The sequence below is a fragment of the Cryptomeria japonica genome, chromosome 9 (genome assembly GCF_030272615.1).
Source record: "Cryptomeria japonica chromosome 9, Sugi_1.0, whole genome shotgun sequence".
Classification (NCBI taxonomy): domain Eukaryota; kingdom Viridiplantae; phylum Streptophyta; class Pinopsida; order Cupressales; family Cupressaceae; genus Cryptomeria; species Cryptomeria japonica.
In genome coordinates this window covers 498,263,915-498,283,299 of record NC_081413.1, presented here as the reverse complement: position 1 = coordinate 498,283,299, position 19,385 = coordinate 498,263,915, and the positions used below count along the sequence as shown (strand labels likewise).

Sequence of the window (19,385 nt, the reverse complement as noted above, 5' to 3'; positions counted from 1 at the left end):
TTTATCAAAGAAAACAAATATTCGATAACTTTTGAAACATAAACTAAATAAATTGTGGGCCGAACCAATTGTTTCCAAGAATTTTGCATACAGAAGTTGCAATGGCATTGATGTAATACAGCTAGTTAAAGAACACACACACTATAGCTTATATTATTCTGATCACAAAATTAGCATGATTTCTAAGAAATTACCATGCACATTAAATTGATTTATCTTTTGTGGGCAACAATAGTTCTATGCCGTGGGGAGTTGTCTGCCTGAAATGGGAAAGTGAACCCTCTCTCTTCAATTGCTTTCTCAATTGAAAATGTTCTATAGTCATCAAAATATGGCTCTGTAGCTTTAAACTGCAAAGAAAACAAAATGCACATTCAGTATGACTAGACTACTAAATTGTCTATAAGCTATGAACAACAAGCTAACAGTACTGTATATCCTGCCATCTTGAAAAGAAATTCCAAGACAACTCTTGCAGTGCAGAGTTTCAAATTATTATTGTCATTTTATGAATAAAATTACCGCAGTGAAGGCAAAGACATTATTGACCATCTTCTGAACTAGAGGAGAATGTGGATTCATTTCCATAATACAAAGGGCCCCACCAGACTTCAAAAGCCGATTTGCTTCATCTATGACCTGACAAAAATAAACGAAATTACAGTATTAACAACAATAAAACATGCAATAAGTAAAGAAAATGGAAGTTACAGTATTACATAAAGTCTATTACAAGAAACTGAGGTGTCAGGAATGTCTGCAACTCCTAAAATAGAACTAAAAAATTAAAGCTATCTCTTGCAGGAAAATACATGTAAGCTTTGAGGATATTTACCTGCTCAGTGACAGAACTTGGCAGTTCATGACAGACTGAGGAAAGTGAGACTAAGTCAAAGGAATGACTTGGAAGAGCTGTATCTTCAATCATTGCATGCAAAAACTGTATTGGCAAGTAACCATCCTGTTTCAAGAAGGAATAAATAAGATGAATATGGTTTTTAAGATTTTTTGGTAGATGAGCAACCACCTTAAATGCAATTTATAAGCTATAGGCAAACTAGAACCACTTCCAACCAGAATCACTAAAACAAACATACATGATAAAGGTGGCCATTTACTGATGAGAGAAAGGAACTGCAATTTATGTATGAGAGAAATTTATGGCCACAATATCAGTGGCTACAAATTCTGAAATTATTGCATTATCTCATGATAACTCTCCAATTTTGAGCTAGAAGCAAACATTTCTTTACTAAAAAATACAATTGTGATTCAAAGAATAAAAAAGTTCTACATAGAAAAAGAAGCATACAACATAAGGGTTTACTTCAGGCAGTGAGAATCGACCCACATAGAATTCTAGACAAAGTGCACAACTACCGTGAGAAAAGCCCACAAGCACAATAGATGATACAAAAGTAACAAACAAATAAAGGAAAAAAATTTGAATAGGGTATTCACTGAAAATAATGAAATAGACAAAGAATGCATTGCAAAGAGACTTGAACCTCTCAAGAAAAATTAGAAAATTGCTTAGAAGAGAATGCCCACAAATTTGAGGCTTTAAAGATTTCTTTTTGTGTTTTGTAAATAATGTGTTCCCTTGTGAAACTACACGCATAAACCATAAAAATTATGTGAAGCATGTTCCTTGAATCCGTCTCTCTTAATCTAGAAGCATATTAGAACTAAGAGATATCTCACCAACATAAAATGGGATAGGAGATCGAAACCAAGTAATCAAATAAAAGAAAATGAATTGAAAATGCAAGGAATTCACTGACTGCTTGCGTTTTGCATTAGGCTTATCACCATCAGACAAGTTAATTAGTCTTTTTAATAAGATATCCATCTATGCAAGTGTTCAACTAAAAATGAAATGAATGCAAAATGGATCTAAGAGTGAAATGAAAGAATTGGCTAGTGACCTTTTAACTCTAATGATGGGTTCAGCAAAGAGACACATTATTAACATAATGTGCAGTCAGACCCAGAAGCACTTAGCAAATACTACATAGACATTACAGATTGCATTGTGCCATGAATATAGTTCAAAACAGGTATTACAGAGTACAGAAATTTTATGGATGCCTAATTCTAATTACTATCTATAAACAATAGAATTAGAATATTGGTATGTGTAAATATCTCTTCATAAACACCAGAGAATAATATAAAAAAAAGTTTAGACCTAGACAGAGGATGAAATATAAGCATACATTTGACTTCTCCTTCAAGCAAAAATTCCCCACAGACAAGAAGTATGGCGAAAGGTCAACACCCACAATATCTGCTCCAGGAAACACCTACAACATAAGAATTCATATGATTGTTAATTGTAGTTGCATACAATTTAATCAATAAAAATTAAAAACCTATATCCTTCAACCTTCAGGTTGCAAATCTGAATTTAGTTAATCTTCTCCATAAAATGCAAGAAGAATATGCTTTGTACAAAGAGTATGCTCTCTTTCTTTAATACGATACAAAGAAATCAATCTTCTTGTAAAGAACAAATAACATTCCTAAAACATACTAACAAAACAGTGCATCTAGCAAAACTTTCTAAATATATTCTTCATTAAAATCCATCTCTGAATTTGATCCATGGCCAAGTTGGTTTCATGGACTAGTTTAACTATGTAAGTAATACCCACAAACTAACATGGCACAACACTAAAGAGTCAGGCACAAGAACGGAGATCTACACTAAGAGAGTACATAAAATCAATAACCCAAAAATAAGATCATAATTACAACACTTTTCTTCTTTGATGTTCATCACCAAATTAAGAAGATCTACACTAAGAGAGTACATAAAGTCAATAACCCAAAAATAAGATCATAATTACAACACTTTTCTTCTTTGATGTTCATCACCAAAATAATTTATCTCAAACAATTTTGTCCCATATAACTTGAACGTCATGTGATAGCTCATAACCAAACACAAAACTGAGTGCAGCGGGATCATCCTGATTAGAGGAAGTCTATGTTATTTGATAAGCCATTGCATATTTAATTATTAATTTATTTAACAGTAATAAGGGAACCAACTATTATAATAATGCATTTATGAAGCAAATATCAAAATAATTCAGGAAATAAAATTGATTAAATTACAACTTGTTAGGGAATGATTTTGGACCATATTGAAGCTTAGTTACTGTTGCAAGAGTTAAAATGTTAGTCATTACAACCAGTGCAAGATCAGCATAGTTTATAATGTCCTTTCTAAACAAAAACCTAGTATGTTGGCTAAACCCCGATGGATCTTCCTTTTCATGCTGGTGAGTGAGTACCCAAACCGAATTATGGGGCCAGTAGCCTTGTTTTCGTGAGGGAGTTGGCTTGTGCTAGCACTCTAGTGGGACAAAAACCCCACTCTTAATACAAGTGTGCACCATTCACCACCAGTCTAGACTTTTGGCATAATGGTTACCCTTGCTTGGTATTAAAGTCAAGGTCTCGAGGTTGAGCCGTGCAGAACATGGTGGGCATCTAATGACCTTACTAGACGAAAACCCATTATGTTGGCTAGACCCTAGCAGACATTCCTTCATTGTGCTGGCAAGTGTGTACCCAAACCAAATGGTGGGGTCAACAAGCATGTGTCCACAAGGGGGCTTGCACTTTGGTGGGACAAAAACCCTACTCTTAATGCTAGTGGACACCATTCACCACCAATTTGGGCTTTTGGTCCGATTTATCAACTTCTAGAATTCAAATCATAATAACTAAGATGTATGTATACTTGGATCTAAAAAACAATTACTCAGAATTAAACATCAATGAAATCACTATAATGAATGCTCTAGCAATACATTGTTCAGTACTATGACTACTAAAACTCATCAAAGCTGTGGAAAACCCTTGAATTCAATAAATGTTCAGAATTACACATAATATCAGCGATAGAGTGTGTGTTTAGTCCTAAATGTATAGTTGGTGAATAATCAGATAACACAGTATCTCCTGCACGTACCAAGTATTCATGGAACAGAACAATTGTACATCAAAACATAAATGACAAATGATAATAATTAGACCAGAAAGTTATATCTTTATTCCAATGTCCAGAATTGTCCATACATAATCTCCCCTACCGAGGTTCCAACCAAACAATATAAAGACCCGACGGTTGGTCAAGTTGCCAACCATCACCAACTCCCAACTACCCGACGGGAACCTCTCAGCGACAAACATAAACATAACACAACATAACTCACTTATAAATATTATTCTTACTAACATACGTTATTTACCCTTAACATTAGCCCCCCCAAAAACGTAGTCGTCTTCCAAACGACTCAGACAAGAGAAACTGAATTATATAAAACATAGCTAAGACCGAGTAGAGGGAGGAGGCGTCCCTGTAGTGGCCGCAGGAGGAGGTTGTTGTCCGGCCTGAAGTTTCAGGATCTTTTCCACCAGCAGCTGTCGTTCCCGTGCTTTCTTTACCATGTGAGCAGCTTTCAGTAGCTTTTTATCTTTCTGTTTCAGCTGTAAGGTGAGCTCTGCCACTTGGGCTGCTAATGCCTCCAAGTCACCCGTACCAGGTTCTGTTGGTACCGTACTGACTTCTGCCTCCAAGTCACCCGTACTAGTTTATGTTGGTACTATACCAATTTATGCTGGTACCGTATCGGCTTCTAATACCGTACCAGTTTCTGCTGGTACCGTACCAGTTTCTGTTGGCACCGTACCAGTTCTTGTTGGCACTGTACCAATTCCTGTCGTACCAGTACAGGTTGGCACCGTACCAGTTTCTGTCGTACTAGTACATGTTGGCACCATACTAGTACATGCTAATGTTGTACCAGTACTTACTGGTACCGTACCAATGTCTTTCGTACCAGAACCTGGATATGCCGTACCAATTCCTTCCTGGTATGACCTCCCCTGCCACTGTCTGGTATACCATACTGGTACCCTCCGTGGTTTCTGATGCAAGTACTAGTTTCTGTGGTAATGATACCCACCCTTGCGCTGGTGGTTCCCCTTCACTGATTTTCCGGAACAACACCCCTACTGGTCGTATGTCCTCTATAGGGCTGACCACCGTAAGTGCTTCCTGTGGTACCAAGTGTGCCGAAGATAATTTTGAGGGTGTGAATTTTACCCTCGTACTTTTCCATTGAGCCCGCAATCCTCCCTGTTGCTCCTCCTCTTCCTCTTCTTCCTGCTGCCACAACTCAATTTCCTCTTCCTCCTCCACAGTTGTGTGTCCTGACAGATGGAACCCCTCATTACCACCTTCCTGCTCTTCCGTCTCTTCCACCTCCTCCGAATCCTCTGCGCTACTAAACTCTTCAATCTCCATGGATGTGTCCAGATTCCTCCTTTTTCTTGTCGGTTGCGCTGTGTAGTGTACCTGCCAAATCAAATGGGGGTTTGGGGCAACGCCCCCAACAGGGTCAAGGGGCAGCACCCCCAACGGGATCAAGGGGCAGAGCCCCTTGCGGGGTCGAGGGGCAGCGCCAACACCAAATTACAACCTTCAAACCCACACGAAACTCCATGGCGTGCATCAATTTTCTGCTTTTTTAAGACATCAAGAACAAGGCCAAAGAAGTCAAAATTCTGATCAAGGTGCATTCTCCCATACGGGAATTGTGTTTTCTGACTTGTTCTTTCGTACAAACTTGTGCTTCTCTCTTGGTTGTACGATGCATAGGTGTGTGGCTTGAGACTCCCTTCATCCAACTCAAAGCTGATGCCTTCGAGTTTTTGATATATTGCTTCCTTGACCGTACAATATTTCTCTTGTGGTCCATACGAATTTCTCTTGGTTGTCGTACGGCCTCCGCCTTTGGTTGTCGTACCTGTAGCGTGGTCGAACGACCTCTCCCTGATTGCATCCCTGTATACCGTACAATGCCTCATGTACGATGTTCGTATGACTTTCATGCATGTCGTATGATGTCTCCTGTGCCATATCCACCATACGGTTTCACCGTACACCGTACCCTTTTCTCTATGTAGTTTATGTCGTACGATGTACGGATCAAATGAATAGACTACACCGTACGGAATGGTTGGATGAGGTGCATCGTACGAGTGAGGTACACTGTACAGGTTGATGCTCTATCGTGCGCCTTATGGAATGGTGCTCTATTGTACATCGTACGGACTCCTCGCCTTGTCGTATGGAATGGTGCTCCGCGCCTGTGTTTCGACCATACTTGTTGACCGTACAATGTACGGTATTTTTGCTTCTAACATTTTATTGATCTCCTCATTAACTTTGGCTGCGTAATTTTTGTTCATCCTGTACAACCTCCTTCGTACCGGTTGGGCTCCTGGTACGAGGGTTATGCAATGCACGCATAGCTCCGGCGGTACCCCCTTCAAGTCCTTGTAGGTCCAGGCAAAGATGTCTTTATATTCCAAAAATATCTTGAAGGCTGCTGCCTATCACGGGGTTCCAGTCATCTCCTACAAGTATCACCTGTGGTTCTGCCTCATTGCCAAGATTAACCTTCTCCACACCCCGTTCCTCGTACTTGATGGGTTTATCCCGTTCAAACTGGTGGGCTAGAGTGTCGTCCATCCGTGCCATTCCCTCTTGGTATCTACCGTACTCCAGGGGAAAGGATTGTTCTTCCATCCCGCCGCTTGATTCTCCTATCTCACATATTTGAAGCATGTGACACTCCGGGTGGAAGACCTCATAGTCCTCCATTTGCCAATGAAAAAGTCCCGCCAATGAACTGGTTCCATCCTTGGAACATCTGTCCAGTTCCAACACTCCTTCCTCGTCGAGTTCTTTCCCTCCTGTCTCCCTTAGAACCCTACTCCCATCTATTTGAATCTTCTGAGTCGGAGTCCAATGATGCGAGCTCTTCGCTAACAGACTGGTTCCTTAGATCAATTACATACTTATGACCGTCACTCTTGATTGAGAGCGTATTCCTTTTCCAGTTATGATTAGCTTTGGCCATGATCAGCCACCCCCTTCCTAGAAGAGCGTCGTACGCTTTCCTTTCCAGTGGAATGACTACAAAATCCAAAAGGAATTGCTGCATCCCAATTACCACCTTTGTGCCATGAGGGTACCGAGGGGTTTGATATCGTGTTGATCCGCACCAACCAAGTGGAAGGTTGGTGGCCAGAGTGTAGGCTTGCCGAGGCTTCGCCAAGTTTCCTTCGGTAGTACGTTGACTCCAGACCCACCATCAACAATGGTGTTTGTAAGCTTTTGTCTCATTATATCCATCTCTACTACTGCTGGCTTCCGTCCGATGCCCACCGCGAGTAGCATAGGATTCATGGCATCCGTACCAGATTCCTTCACCGAATCCATACTACATGGTTCCGCCGTCGTTTGGTGTTCCTGACTGAGGGTAGTGTCCCGAGTTATATTTGTCAGAGCCATCCTTAACTGTGGCATGGTCTGCAGAAGGTCAGACACCCATATGGGTATTGTGGTTTGTAACATCTGCTTGATGATAGTTTTCTCCGGTTCCGACCGAACTGGTGCATCAGTAGCCAGGTGCGAGGCCCTCCGCTCTCCAGCCATCACTCGCTCGATATCCGCCCTTGCCTCCTGGAGCGTTTCTTTTTTTGTGCAAGGGTCAGGGTACATGGCTTTCTTGTTTTGCAACCTTGTGATTGCCAGTACGTCTTCTCCTGATCCCTCCACGTCGAGCATGTTCGCCCCTTTTTGCTTTGGACAATCTATGTCCTCGTGATTTCCTGGACCGCACCATCTACACAGCAAACTTGCTGCATCACCTCCATTTTGGCATTCTCGGGCAAAGTGACCCCATTTGTTGCATTTTCTGCGTTGAATCATGGGTCGCACCTTCCTGTCGTATTGAATTCTACTCCTTGGTGTGTTATTATTGGATTTATTGTTACCCCGCCGATTGTTTCCGTACCCTCCCAAGTGAGGCGTCAGAGTTTGTTGTTGGCTTCGGTGGTGTCGCCAGCAGTGTGGCTTGGTCGGGTTGGGCGTAGAGCACTTGTGTGCTCCGTGCTTTCAAGTTGTATGGGCATTCCTTAGTGGAATGTCCCATTACTTGGCAGATGTCACAAAAAATTTGCGGGGACAACTTCCTTTAGTGTCCTTCAGTCTTGCAATTAGTACACCATAGTTCTTTTCCTTCCCTACCACTTTCTTTGTCACCTTTTAACTCCTTCATCATCCTCATCATATCCTTCCGGAGTCCTTGCATGGTTTTGGATACCCTGTCGCTGTCGTCGTCCGTGCTGTCACCATCGCTGGTCCCTTGCTTCCCCCGGGATGTCTTGTTTTCACTTTCAATATCCATGGCGCGGTTGTATGCTTCATCGTACGATGGCGGAGGGACCACTTTCATCGTCCTTCTCAAGGATGGTACCAATCCTTCCACGAACCATTGCTTCTTGAGGCCATCTGTCGGCTGGTTCTCCATTTTGTTAAGTAGTTCCCTCAGCCTTTTGTTATATGCGCGCACACTTTCGTTTTTTCCTTGTTTGGTGTTGTAAATTTCTGCCACAATTTCGTTGTCATCCCGTAGTAGTTTGAATTCTTCCTCGAAGGCCTTCCTCAGATTGCTCCAGGACGTTTTATACTGAGCATCGAGGTCTGTGTACCAGTCGATAGCTATTCCTCGCAGAGTGGCAAGAAATGCCTTCACCCAATAGTCTCGGTCGTCATTTGCTTCCCAAATGGTGACGCATGTCTTGCAATGCCGTACCAAGTCCTCTGACCCGTCGCCCATGAATTTTGGGAGTTTCTTCTTCTCCGAGGTGTGTGCCATTGTTCTATTCTGTACGGTTTTATGCAGTGCCTGGAAATGGCTATATGCCGGAAAGGTACTATGTGTCCGGGAGGTACCGTACGCTCCTGGTCTGGTCAGGCCCCTGCCAACCGGGCTTTGGTCACCTTCGCTTCTATAGTCCCTCCTTCCCAGGGTTTCTGGATCTGATCTTCCTATTTTGATGCCCTCTGACAAGGACAAATTTTCAATGCCAGACAACATTGCTTCAAAAATAGTGGCGATTTCCTCGTGCAGGTCTCGTACCGCCTCCTCTCCTTGTTCGGAAAATTCCGATTGGGTGCTTTGTGATTCGGCTCTGGAGTCTTCTTCACTTGACGTCGAGTGTGGGGCCTGGTCGGCGAGATCTTCCTCCACTACGTCTGGAAGTGGCAGGTTTCTGGTGACCTTGGCCAACTCCTTCCACGTACACGGTTTTTGCCTCTCCTGACTACGACTCCGACTCACACTCCGACTTCTGTTGTGTTTCTCCAGACTCCTCGAGTCGGCAATCTCCCTTAGTCGCTGTCTCCTATCGGCCTGTTCTTTTTATGCGAAGAGATCTCTGTATAGTTCCCTCGTTTACTCCTTTGGTAGTAGTAGTACGTCTGTCTTTGTTCGGCCGTAGGGACATCAAGTGCCAGAGGTATGGCGCCGACTAGCCTCCCTCTCCTCTTCCTCCCTACAACTCCGTTCCTCGTACCGTCGGAGAACTTGTTGCCGCCAAAGTTCCTTTGTCGTTTCCTCCCTTTGGTTTTGGAGTGCAATCAAATTTTTGGTGAGTAACCTTGGAATACTCCCGAGTAGATAAAGACGGGGGTGTTGACGGTGAGTTCACCACGTACAGTGCCTTCCGAGAGGGCTCTCTCTTGATCCTCTCACTGCACGTACTACGTGACCGACATGTCCCACAACTCCACCAAGTCTGTCATCAACTGATCCTCTCGTTCCTCTTCCGCGGTACTCTCTTCGTGTGTGTCGCTGTCCACGACAATTAATTGCTGGTTAAACAGTTGGCCCATTAATTGCTTCCGCCTACCGCCATAGTTATCTCCAATGTTTAGTCCTAAATGTATAGTTGGTGAATAATCAGATAACACAGTATCTCCTGCACGTACCAAGTATTCATTGAACAAAACAATTGTACATCATAACATAAATGACAAATGATAATAATTAGACCAGAAAGTTATATCTTTATTCCAATGTCCAAAATTGTCCATACATAATCTCCCCTGCCGAGGTTCCAACCAAACAATATAAAGACCCAACAGTTGGTCAAGTTGCCAACCGTCACCAACTCCCAACTACCCGACAGGAACCTCTCGGCGACAAACATAAACATAACACAACATAACACACTTATAAATATTATTCTTACTAACATACGTTATTTACCCCTAACAATGTGTTGATGTGAGTTTCATACACTATGCAACATTGAATAAAATACTAAGTATTCTATCTTCTATTGAAGAAAATCTTCCCAAGTGCTAAACTGCATGATCGAATGGGATGACTCCAAAGTTCCAAATGTCAAGTCTTGATGTGCTCTTAGATAGACTCAATGTTATGATGTGATATTGCTAGAATCACAAGGTGGACTTATGTTGAATCTTGAATGCTTAAATGTTGTTGGAATGTGGAATTTAACTTGATTTGAAAAAATAGCAAAAGGGTAAAGGGTTGAGAGAGCTAATCTAATCCTAGGTATGTAAGAGCGATCAACAATCTTTGGTGAAACTCAACTAGACTTTGCTTTGCCATGCAAAACAACAACTCCACAAAGTTTAGTGCGATCTTCTAAGTAGAGCAAAATGATGTTCAAACTACTACTACGCCATAAACACCATCAATGTAATGCATATCAATGTGTAAGTAACAATCGAAGTTGAGCTCGAATAAGATGGATCCAGTTGACTATGCAAGATACTTTACAATCAGCAAAGTGTTAGTAGTATGGATGTACGAATTTCACCATTGATCATACACAAAGTTCTTCTATTCATCTAAACAACATGAAAATTAAACGAGAAGTAGAGACCATGCAAATCGCTAAATTACCATATGAAGATCACCATATCTTCAATGAAATTTACTTGTTGCTTACGACAAAGTCTTGGCGACAATCTTTGCCTTCTCCTTCTACTCTATTCTAATTGCTTGCTATCTAACATCTATCAACTATTAACTATTGTAGTGTCATTAAATTGCGACCCTAGCAATTTTCGACTGCATTAGGGTCCTCACGCATGCGAGATCAAATCCTCTAGGCTGATTGAAGATCGGAGATTGCTCAGCCCTTAGAAACAGCTTCTTCCTTGGCCTCTGCATCACCTCGTTTGCACTCTACCCTGGTGAAAGGGGTAGGACAGGGACATGGCGCCCCTGTCCCTGCCCTATTTTGGGGCAGGACCCTTCCTAGGGTTGCATTGTGGGTTGTACATTGGGCGGGAAACTCCCCCGATGTCGGCCTGTGACGAAAATCAAATCCACCAACATGTATTTAAGGGGCATTCATCCTCTCATTTGCATAAGTGGAAGTTAAGAAAGTTGAAGTTGGATAAGATTGGAGTGTGTCAAGTTGCACAAGCGATCAAGCATTCTTTTCCAGCATTGAGCATTCTCAAGTCTCCCTTCAAGGCTAAGTGTTGCATTCAAGTCAAGGATTCAACCATTGAAGAGGAGATTGATTTCAACATTCAATTCCATACAAACATTTCTATCAGCATTGCTACCACAACCCCCCTTGAGGTGACTTACAATTCAGTCTTTCATTTACATCCTACTTGCAAGTACTTTCTTTCATTACTTGGTTAATTCCAAAACTGGGGTTTGACCTAAAGGCAAACCCCCAAAGGTCAAACCCCCAATCCCAACCCATTTTTCTCTCTTTTCTATGTGTAGGTTGTAGGTGCGCAACTGTACTTTCGGATTCGGGCATCATTTGCAGAAGCGGAAAAACCCTTTTTCGTTTCACGGATTTTTCAGAGGACCGTGTACATTTCCGCCACAGTCCGAGCAACTTTTCTTCAAATTCGTAGGGCGACTTTGTCTCGACATATTATTGCCAGATCTAGGTGCACAACTTCATCCCATATTCCAATCTCAAGTTATAATCAGTTCTTTGTCACTTTTGCACTACATAAATCAATTAATTTCATTTCTATTTCAAATAAGGAATAGGGGATCAACTTATCATTCCCATTTCATTCAGAATTCAATCTTCATTCTTGAAGGTTGGATCTAGTGAATTCTCCTCTCCTCTTCCAAATGTAACTTGGTGAAAAGTGTTTGAAGGGTAATCAATAGTGAAACTCTCATCTCTCTTTGAGGGAAAGGGTAGTTTTCCTCTTGATCTATCATTCACCATTTTCCCACCATTACAACTATTAACCTTTACAAATGAGAGAATGGAGGCTTTTATAGTGCTCCTTTTACAAATGAATGGCCTAGATCAAATCCAAATGAATGGCCGAGATTGAAAAATAGAAACCCTAATTAGGGTTTATTACACCCATTACAAAGCATTTAATGCTTGAACAATGACAAAATTACATTGAGTGGGACACATGTCCTTCATTGCATTATTCACCAATAGATGACAAGGGTAGGTGCATTGAACTTTGTGCCCATGTGGCAGTTATCTACCTCGTTGGATGAGCCAAGTGCATTGAACCTGGATGCCTCAACTTAGAATGATGTAATTGGATAAGTGATGATTGGGCACCACCGTAGCTAGCTCATTGTAACTCATCACAAGTTGTAAATGAATGAGGCGTATCTCTTGATAATAACATTATCCAAGTGCCTACAATGAAGAATGGGATCATGGTGGGAGATACTCCCAAATTGCATCATCTTCCTAACTTGATCACCTTCGCCCTAGAACTATCTCCCTGACGTGCTGGCAATAATTCTTGGATTTCCAAAGAAAATTCAAAATAGTTAAAGACTTTCTTCCTTCAACGTGTGCACTCTCATGCTTGCTCTTGTGAATCTTGTGCTTCCTTGAACTTGGAACACTTCTATGTGATGGAATCTCTCTCTTCATGAAGCAAGCTGACATCCTCACGTTGCATATACTTCCTTAGCTTGAAATGTAAAGTTGAAAAAGCAAAGTATATGTGTTGACTTCCTTTGATGCTACGCCCTATACTTACTTTACAATGTCTTTCTTTGTGATGGAAGTCATCCTATCCCCTGCCTTGCATGAGCTTTGAGACTTGGAGTGTTGCAACATGTTGGACCCTCCTTCATATGCTGAAGTCTCAAACAGTGTGATCTTGATGTTGTATGTGTGCTAATGAGCCTTCATCTTGGAGCTGATTCCTTGCATGTCCTCATCCTCTTCAAGTGATGAAGTTCATTCTTCCTTGCATCCGTAACCTGAAAAGAAAACAAACCTTGATCAAAATGTAAAAGAGGACCATTTCAATCTTAAAATCTGAAATGAATTCCCTTTACCTGACCCCTGATTTCACATTTCAAAGTCTGATTTTTTGTCTTGGGCCTGATTTATGTCTGAGACCACACTTTTATATGTCTGATTTCTCACTTTCTGATTTTATGCAGGGTCGGGCTTTTGATGAGCACTAAAAGTAACTCAAAGCAGGCCAGACTTTTGAGGGAGCATAGGAAGGTCGGGCTTTTGACTGGGAAAAGGAAGTGACTTAAAATAGATCAGTGATATAGGCAGGCAAAGGACGCTCGTGGTTTTGGGAGGCAAAGGAAGTTCTTGGCTTTGGTAGGGCAAAGGAAGTGATGTCAAGCAGGTTGGGGTTTTGGGAGAGCAATGACAATGCCTTGAAGTAGGACGAGGATTTGAAGGGGCAATGACAATGCCTCAAAAATATCAACTTTTCTTGCTTAATTTCAAGGCCTTTCAAATCACTGCAAAAATGTCAAACATTCTACCTCAATCAAAATTCAAAGATCATCCTACCTTGATTGGTCTTTTAGGGGGTCAAATTCAAGGGGTCAAAGGAAGTGCCTATGAGCAGGTCGGGATTTTAGGGGTTCAAAGGAAATGACATCAAGCTGGTCGGAGTTTCAAGGGGTCATCGACAATGATGCCAAAATGCTCAATTTGCTCATGCAAGTATCTTGCTTTGAGCCAATCCATCCTCCCTTCATGCACTTATTCTCCTTTAACAATTCTCCATATTCAAACTCAGCACTTCATCTCTGATTTTGCAGGCAATGGATGATGATCAAATGGAATGATCAGCACGAATAATTCATTGCTAAGGTTTTGAGAGCCAACTGACTCAGCTACACCCTAAAGAGAGAGAGAACCTGATCACTTCCTAGCCACCTAAGAAACTGCACTTCCTCAAGCGAAAGGCTAATAGCAAAAGACACTACTAGACGACCTAGAAGGCAGAAAAAGTGGGGGTTCCCATTTGCGATGGGGCAATGTGTGAAAACATCACAACATAGTGATGATTTCTGAGATACATAAAGGTAAGCAGTGATACCAAGAGATAGCTCTTTGATAGATCATTACAAGAATAACAGTACTGTTAACAAGATAATGGATTGTTGAGGTTCACATCAATATCAAACACTAATCTAGATCAGAACTGTTAATAGGATAATGAATCGTTGAGGTTCACATCAATACCAAACACGAATCTAGGTATGTAAACTGTTATGATACCTGTAGATGTGTATAAGTGTTGCTAGGATTAACTAGTTAGATCCTAAATTTCAGGGAATATGATCCCTTCCACTTTAACTCATTGCTAAGTTTCTTCAAATATAGGGCTACTTTTTTTAGGAGTTTGATCTTTGTTTTTCAAGCTCTCCCAAAAATCACCAATAGACATGCATTCTAAACTTCTGGGATCCAGTCAGCAATCACATTCAGTTTTAACAACAGCAAGGATTATTTACCGTAGATATCAAAGTCTAGAAGATTTGAATCTGTTATAGTTTCTGTTTATAGGATTATTCTATCACAATTCCTACACTCTGCAATGATGAGTATTTTGTGACTCTAAACATTGAAAATTTGGCTTGCTAGTTTTTGGGCTTCAGGAGAAGCAAAATTTCAAATATTGGCCAGTTCTATAGTATCAACTTACACAAAACTAAATCCAGATTTTGACAGAAAAAACAGCAATTGCAAACTGATATAATGCAGGCTTTCACAAAAATTTTGAACAATATTGAAATTATTTTGCAAATATGAAAATGAGAAAAGAAAGGTTCTTGAATTTTCTATTATTGCTGTCATCTTTAGTATACACCATACAGAATCTGAAGAGATTTTTTAATTTCTGCCAGCAGTTAATCTAACAGCAGCTTTGAAAGAAATCTCTCATTTTTGGACAGTGATTTGTCTCCTAGACAGAAGATTTCTTTTTTCTTTCTTCCTTTAATCTCCTATTCAATTTTCTTATCTTTTAGAAATGTATAGAATACCCCCTCCTAGTGCTTCCTTTGAATCAATGTACCCTTCCTCGGTTGTCCTCTCTGTAATACCAAATGTTGGAATAATGGTTGCAGAATGTGTAAGAGAATTGGATGGCACACTCCTCTATGTGTGTATTCTTGTATTAATAATCAAATGAGGAAGTCACACTACTGGTTGTAACTTACATTGTAAGTTACTTTTTAGACATAACTAATATGATGTTATTTCATTATTAAAATAAGTGATAAATCCCTATGTGTCAAAGTGTAGTCTAACATTGTGTATATCATTATATTATATCTAATAATTGAAGAAGATTTAGCCCACATATCAATCTATATTCATAATAATTTGGCATGATTGCCTGTAGTTTGAGAAATTGCAATTGTTCAGTGGTGTAACTTCCGTACAAGATAAAAGTGATGGTATCAATTAACAGACCCTATGTCACAATAGAAACAAATCTTTTAAATGTCTTCAGCAATTGATGGGAAGATTGCAGATTTCAGCTTCAAATGATGAAAAAAGAGAAACCTGATGGAGGCCAAATGTGCTAAGACCTGTTGCACAACCAAAATCAACAATTGATTTAGGAGTTGCCTTGATCATAGCACAAATTTTCTCATGATATCCTGACCGCAATTTAGAATCACCTTCAGGGTCGAGTTTCTTCCTCTGCACAGGAAAATAGTATGTGATTAAATATTATTATTGTCCATTGATGATAGAATTATCTTATGAGTTACATGTCTATAAATTGCAGACTCAAAATGGAATAAAACATCTTTAAGAAAAAAATACTCCTAGTGAACAAAAGTATGCACAATTTATAAATTAGAATATTTTACCTGAGGATCAAAGACATTTGCATGAACTGATTTAGCTGCAAGTTCCACCTCTAATGCAGCTTGCCATGATAAATTTCCTTCCTCGTATGCATGAAATGGCTTCAAGTAATACTGAAATATATTTGTAGTAAACCAAGATTAGATAATTCTTATTTGTAGAAAGGAAACAAAACAAATGGTTAGAAACATGCACAATAAATGTTCACTCTTCAGCTACTCAGCTATATACACACACATATCCATATATAGATAGATAGATAGATATATTTAAGAGCATTGAGCATACCTCAGGATAAACTATATCCTGATTCTGTACAGCCTTTAACTCACTTTCCCAGTCATGCAAGCGCAACTGTGTGAGCTCTGCCTCCCAAGGCTGGCCAATATCAGTTCCACGTTTGATAATCATTTCACGAGCCTTCTTTGATGCAAAATTATAAAATGGCTTGTACGAGAAAATTGCATTGACAGCAGCAGTAACCAAATCCATTGACGAATTTGAAGGCACATATTCTGCATCAGAAGGCCTTGAAGAGTTCACTTTGTCAGTAACTAAACCAGAACATTTAACAGGACGGAGTCTATAGTTAAACTTTGCTGCCGATTGAGTGGATCTAAGTTCTTGGCCAGCTGCGAAAAACTCCAAAACCTGTAATAATGGTATATAAATTAAATACTTTCCCAACAAAATAAATGTCATAAGTCACATCTTTTCGTCTTAGATTAAAAACACAGGCTAACCACCATAGTAATGGTACTCATAGAAATGGGTTTCCCTGCAAATTTAAAAAAGAGTCATTACCATTTCCAATTCCATACTAGTAGCAAGTATTTGAATCAGAAAGCTTTGATGGCAGTCTAGGTGACTAACAGCAAGCCTTTGAATTTAAATTTTTATTTCTCAGTTCTCACTAACTTCTGGATGTTGAATGCTGGGACAGCAGATTACAAGGTTATGTGCAAAAGATTATAATGCTATGAACATTTGAGTACTAATAAGACACGAAGAGAATATCATTGTTAAATCAAAGTTAACATGTTGTTAATAGATCATCTCCACTTGCAAGTACGTAATCGGGAGCTTGTCATGTAAACTCCGAGTAAATGTTTAGATTCTGTACAAATTGCAGGTAATAAGTCTCTACTAAGACCTATCGTATAAATATCATGGACCAATGAATGATAATGGTAACCAAGCAGCAGAAGGAAAGGACACATAAAACTCAATATGTGGCTGACCTACAGAATATGCCTGCAGTTGGTCATAAAGTTGTATGGTTTTTCCCCAGCTATACTCTAGAGTCTAGAGTCTAGGCAATGTTGAAAAATGGACTAAGCTACATGTTGAAATTTCTGGACGGAGTAACACGCTGTCCATGGAGAAAGCCAGGCGAAAATTTATTATCAACCTGAAAACACAACTCGTGAGTGAAGAACTCCCGTCAGAATCGGAATCGGACGGCGAGGGCAGAGTTGATGAAGGAAAGTACGGAAGGGAACCGGATGAGGAAGGCATCTTGGGAATCCAAGGATGTTCGGAAGATGAGACTGATTCCCTTAATGGGCTCTTCCACTGGCAAATGGAAGACTACGAGCTGCTGTATGGGTGCAACATGTTGGAGGTTGACGAGGAGCCGGACGAAAATGAATTTCCGCCAGCGTACGGGGAATACACGGAAGGGGATGCTCCTGTCAATGAGACACCAGCACATAGGTTTGACATGACGAAACCAATCCGGTACAAAGAGTCCGTAAAACCTACAAACCTCGGCACGGAAGTAGAGCCAAGGAACATCCTGGTTGGCAACGACTGGAATCCAGTCCTGAAAGCCGCCGCGTTTAAAATATTCATGGAATACAAGGATGTATTCGCCTGGACGTACAAGGACCTCAAAGGGGTGCCGCTAGAACTGTGCGTACATCAAATTTCACTCATACTTGGGGCCGTACTTGTACGAAAGAGGCCGTACAGAATGAATAAAAACTATGCTGCGAGAGTGAATGATGAAATCGAGCATATGCTCGAAACCGGGATTATTTTCAAAGTGCAGACCAGCGAGTGGGTATCGCCCATAGTGATATCCCTTAAAAAGGAGGCAAACCAGATCCGAATCTGCGTGGATTTCAAATGCCTTAACGCGGTCACCATAAAGGACCCGTTTCCAATACCATTTACGGATAGCATCTTGGAGGAAGTGGCCAGTCATGAAATTTATTCATTTATGGATGCATTGCTGAAGAGGACAAATTAAAAACGACCTTCATAGTGGAAGATGGCGTGTACGCGTATAACCAAATGTTGTTCGGGTTATGCAACGCGCTAGCGACATTCCAACGGATAATCCTTCACATATTTGACAAGATATCAGTAGGGAACTTTAGGGCGTTCCTTGACGACTGGTCCATCTACAGTAACCAGGATGCACATCTGGCCGCACTTGGCGAATGCATGGAGAGATGCAGGTGAGCCCGCCTAGCACTCAATCCCAAAAAATGCAGATTCATGGTGCCTCAAGGGAAGCTGTTAGGACACATAGTGTGTAAGGCTAGACTCAAGACTGACCCAGACAAGATTCGGGTGATAGTGGAAATGGAGGCACCGACAGATGTCACGGGAGTCAAATCCTTCCTAGGACACATAGGGAATTTCGCCATAGGGGCCACACTGGCGCAAGTTGGCGATCATGGGCTAGATCACCCGATCTACTTTGCAAGCAGACTCCTGTCGAAGGCAGAGAAAAATTATAGCACCACAGAGAAGGAAGCCCTCGGGATGGTGTACTCCGTCTAGAAATTTCGACATTACTTACTGGCCACCCCGTTCACATTTTATGTGGACCACCAAGCGTTGATGTACCTGGTAAACAAGCCAATTTTCCAAGGACGAATCAGCCGATGGCTGCTACTGCTTTAGGAGTTTACATTCAACATTATTGTAAGACTCGGGAAGAGCCATGTGATAGTTGATCAGCTATCGAGAATCCAGTCAGGAGAACCAGCCGAAGGAGTGAATGAAGATTTTCCAGACGCTCACTTATAGCACCACAGAGAAGGAAGCCCTCGGGATGGTGTACTCCGTCTAGAAATTTCGACATTACTTACTGGCCACCCCGTTCACATTTTATGTGGACCACCAAGCGTTGATGTACCTGGTAAACAAGCCAATTTTCCAAGGACGAATCAGCCGATGGCTGCTACTGCTTTAGGAGTTTACATTCAACATTATTGTAAGACTCGGGAAGAGCCATGTGATAGTTGATCAGCTATCGAGAATCCAGTCAGGAGAACTAGTCGAAGGAGTGAATGAAGATTTTCCAGACACTCACTTATTTCGCATTGCCGTTCTCCCTGCCTGGTACACAAGCGTGGGGG

General features: G+C 41.0%; 1 protein-coding gene across 1 annotated transcript; it reads right to left on the bottom strand.

Moving 5' to 3' along the window:
• Window positions 1–18: 18 nt before the first annotated feature.
• On the bottom strand, window positions 19–16,662 carry LOC131056627 (uncharacterized; the record flags this gene model as incomplete). The annotated part of the gene is given in 7 exon segments (XM_059211365.1): window positions 19–350; window positions 523–639; window positions 836–961; window positions 2,220–2,306; window positions 15,700–15,840; window positions 16,014–16,124; window positions 16,300–16,662. Coding segments are annotated over 7 exon segments (1,083 nt in total), but the record flags the coding sequence as incomplete, so codon positions are not given.
• Between the last annotated feature and the right edge of the window lie 2,723 nt (window positions 16,663–19,385).